Source organism: Sphaeroforma arctica, assembly GCF_001186125.1.
Source record: "Sphaeroforma arctica JP610 unplaced genomic scaffold supercont1.2469, whole genome shotgun sequence".
NCBI lineage: Eukaryota > Ichthyosporea > Ichthyophonida > Sphaeroforma > Sphaeroforma arctica.
Window position 1 is genome coordinate 1 of NW_014038089.1, and position 3,853 is coordinate 3,853.

At 38.6% G+C, this 3,853-nt stretch overlaps 1 protein-coding gene across 1 annotated transcript; it reads left to right on the forward strand.

Annotated features, from left to right (window-relative positions):
- Positions 1-288: 288 nt before the first annotated feature.
- SARC_12649 (hypothetical protein) lies at positions 289-551 on the forward strand (the record flags this gene model as incomplete). The annotated part of the gene is made up of 1 exon (XM_014293239.1): positions 289-551. A coding segment is annotated over one exon (263 nt), but the record flags the coding sequence as incomplete, so codon positions are not given.
- Positions 552-3,853: the final 3,302 nt, after the last annotated feature.

The window sequence follows — 3,853 nt, forward strand, 5'->3', positions numbered from 1 at the left end:
TATATATATACAGAGATGGATTTATATATCCACACATACACCCCACACAGATGAATCTATATATACACACATACACACCCAAAGATGAATCTACAAATACACACATACACACATACACACATACACTCGCGTGTCTTGGTGCAGATTCGACCCTCTTCTCGAAGATCGAGAAACGTAAAACGTTAACGTACTTTGGGAACGAGATTCGAGATTCGCCCTGCGCTCGTATGTGTACACAGTGATACCTCCCGAGCCATCACAACCAAGTGGTATAGGCGAATGACACCCATGTCCTCATTTTTCGGACCGGTCCTGTTTCTCGCGCACCAGGTGGAGGACACAGAGCTCGTGGAAGCCAGTGCGGACGGGAAGCGGGAGATCCGGGTGCGCATCCTGACCAAGGCTCACCAGGGGCAGGACATCCGACACCCGGGCATGGACATTAAACCAGGAGAGGTGGTGGTGGCTGCAGGCACACGCTTGGGCGAGTGTGAGCTGGGTCTGCTAGCGATGGTAGGAACGGCGACTGCGAGTGTATACCGGAAACCAAGGTGTGTGCTCAGGGTTGTGATGGGTGGGGGGTATAGGTCTAGTGGGTGTTATTTGTGGTGATAGGATATGTATTAGTCTAGTTAGTATTATCATGCTGGAGTTTACTCTGTGATACGCCGCATGGTATGAGCAGGTTAATTATGTGGGCTTATTGAACGATAATATATATATGTGTGTGTGTGTGTGTGTGTGCGTGTGTGTGTGTGTGCGTGTGTGTGTGTGTGCGTGCGCGTCTGTGTGTGTGTATGTATGTATTTAGATATATATATATATATTATCTATTTATATTATATATCTATATATCTATATATATATATTTATATAATATATATATATATATATATATATGTATGTATGTATAAATATATATGTGTGTGTGTGTGCGTGCGGGCGCGTATATATTTATATATTTATATTTATAAATTTATATTATCTATTTATATATTTATATATCTAATATAAATATATATATATATGTGTGTGTGTGTGTGTGTATGCATATATATATATATATATGTACGTATGTATGTATATACATGTATGTATGTATGTATAAAGTGGTTCGTCCTAGACTATCAGCAGTAGATTATACTGTTTCTTGTGAGCCGCACGCAGCTCGCCTCGGGCGGCATATTATACTGCACAATACGCCTGTGCAGGTTGAGTGACTGGAGTTCTTTGGCTACCATATATGTGCACCAGCACTGTAGAAGTAGAATAGCCTACACTGAGCGGTTAATACCTCACCAGACATTGTCCATGCATGGTAGATACTCGGAGGGATCTAGTACAAAGCGTAAAAATAACTTGCATGCTAGATTTTAGGGTTTAGGGTCTTAGGGTTTAGGGTTTAATCCGTTGGGGGAGTTCCGTTGTGAGCGGCAGAGCCCTGGCAGCTGTAGATTTCCTGGCAATCTCTGAATGTCAGTGGATGTAGGTACCAACTAACCTAAAACAGTCTCCGGGGAGGGGGGGGATTGGACTGGTTTTTGTGGGGTTTCTTGCGGGGTTGTGCAGCTTGAGATTCCTTTTTAACGGATGTAGGTTAATATTTATCAGTCTCCACCCTGCGGGGGGGGGGGGGTCAGTTCTTGCTTTGGTGAGTACTGTCCTGTAGTAGTAGTTTAGTGGTGTGTGTGTGTGAGAGAGAGAGAAACCTTTCATCATCACCATCACCACCACCACCGCCACGGTAGTATGCTACTGGGGTAGACTATCACAGCACCTGCACCGAATCTTATCCACTTGTACTGCCTGGTATACACAACCGGGTGCAGCCACACCCAACCGGCAAGGGGCTCGAGTGCGCCGAGGAATCTATATGATCGATAGACGTACTACATCATAGTACAATATGCAAAACTATTGCCAACTGTACACCCGAGCATCTAGTAATATAGCGCGTGTCCGATGTAGGTAGCTCGTGTAGGTAACTCTGGGCAACTCTCCTGTGGTTCTGACACGATTGACATCCTCTCACACCCTGGCCATTCAACGGGCCGCGCAGAGTACATATCCTCTCCACCGGAAACGAGCTACACCCACATGACAACGGAACCACGCCACCGCCAGGAAAGATTTACGATAGCAATAAGGTACGTGAGCTGTACTAGTTACTGCTGACATGCTAGTTGAATGGTATCCTGGCACGGGTTATTGATATGTATCTACTGTATGGTGTTGTGAGAGCGATCAGTTTAATCATATCCATCATAATGTTTACAAGCTGTTAACCCGTGTTTCTTATGTGCATATATCTTTGACTTTGTATGTTAGTACCGAGTGTGCAATATCAATCATGGGCTAGTTATATCATATATAACCTGCATATACCCCTCTTTGGACGTTTCAATTCGTTAACCCATATCTATCATGTACATATATTCTGGACAGTTTTATATATTAATACCAACAATGATATTTTGGTCAATGTCTTCAGAGTAGTTGGAAGTGTGCGCGTGTGTATGTTATATATACATATACATACATACAATACATGCACAACATTAGCATACAATCATAGTTTGAAATGTAATCTTGGTGAAATCAACGTATTATAGTGTGCGGCTATACCCTTCATCAGTATATATATATATATATATATATATATATATATATTATATATATGTATATGTATATATATATTTATGTGCGTATATATGTATCTCATTTTATTAATAATACTATTATTAATATAAATTAATATTTTGTCATATTATATACTATATATATATATATACATAATGTATATATAGTATATATCATGACTATTATTATTATTATTATTATTATATTTATTATTTTATTGTATATATATATATGTGTGTGTGTGTGTGTGCGTGTGTGTGTGTGTGTGTATATATATATATATATATATAAACTTTGGGACTGGTATGACTATACAACTGTTTCTCAACCAAGCTCGCCTACTTTACTCTATATTTCACTCCTTTATACACCACTCTTCCCTTATCCTCCTCTATTGTCCCTGATATTATACTTATGTTTGCGTTTGTGTATCTTGTTCAGGTGATGCTGATGAGTGCCGTTCGTTCCGCTGGCGGGAAACCTGTGGACGCAGGAGTGGTTGTGGACAGAAGAGAAGCGCTCAGGGATGCCCTGGACGAGGTACGAGTGCCATCATATATATTTATATTTATATTTATATTTATATATATATATATATATATACATATATATATATATAAATATATATATATATATATATATATACATATATTTATATATATATATGTATAAATATATCTATATATATCTATATATATATATATGAATATGTATATGTATATGTATACGTATACGTATATATATATATATATATATATATATATATACATATACTTATACATATATATATATATACATATATATATATATACGTATATATATATATATATATATATATATATCTTATTGATATATACATCTTATTATTACATCCAACTTATTACTGCGTATATTTTTCCCCTTCGTACTTCAGGCACTGGAATCTGCGGATATCATCATCACAACAGGCGGCGTGAGTATGGGCGAGACCGATCTTATTAAGCCCGTGCTGCAGGTGAGTCTAAACCTTCCTTGCACATGCTGTGATACGTGTTTACCTACCATTGCACATGCTGTGATACGTGTCTACCTACCATTGCAAGCGTATATGCTGTGATACTTTTTTACCTACCATTGCAAGCGTATATATACGGTTATGCTGAGTCACTACTCCGTACGGCTATCAGACCAGAGCTACACACAATAGGTGCGAGCCCTCACAGCAGACGTGTCA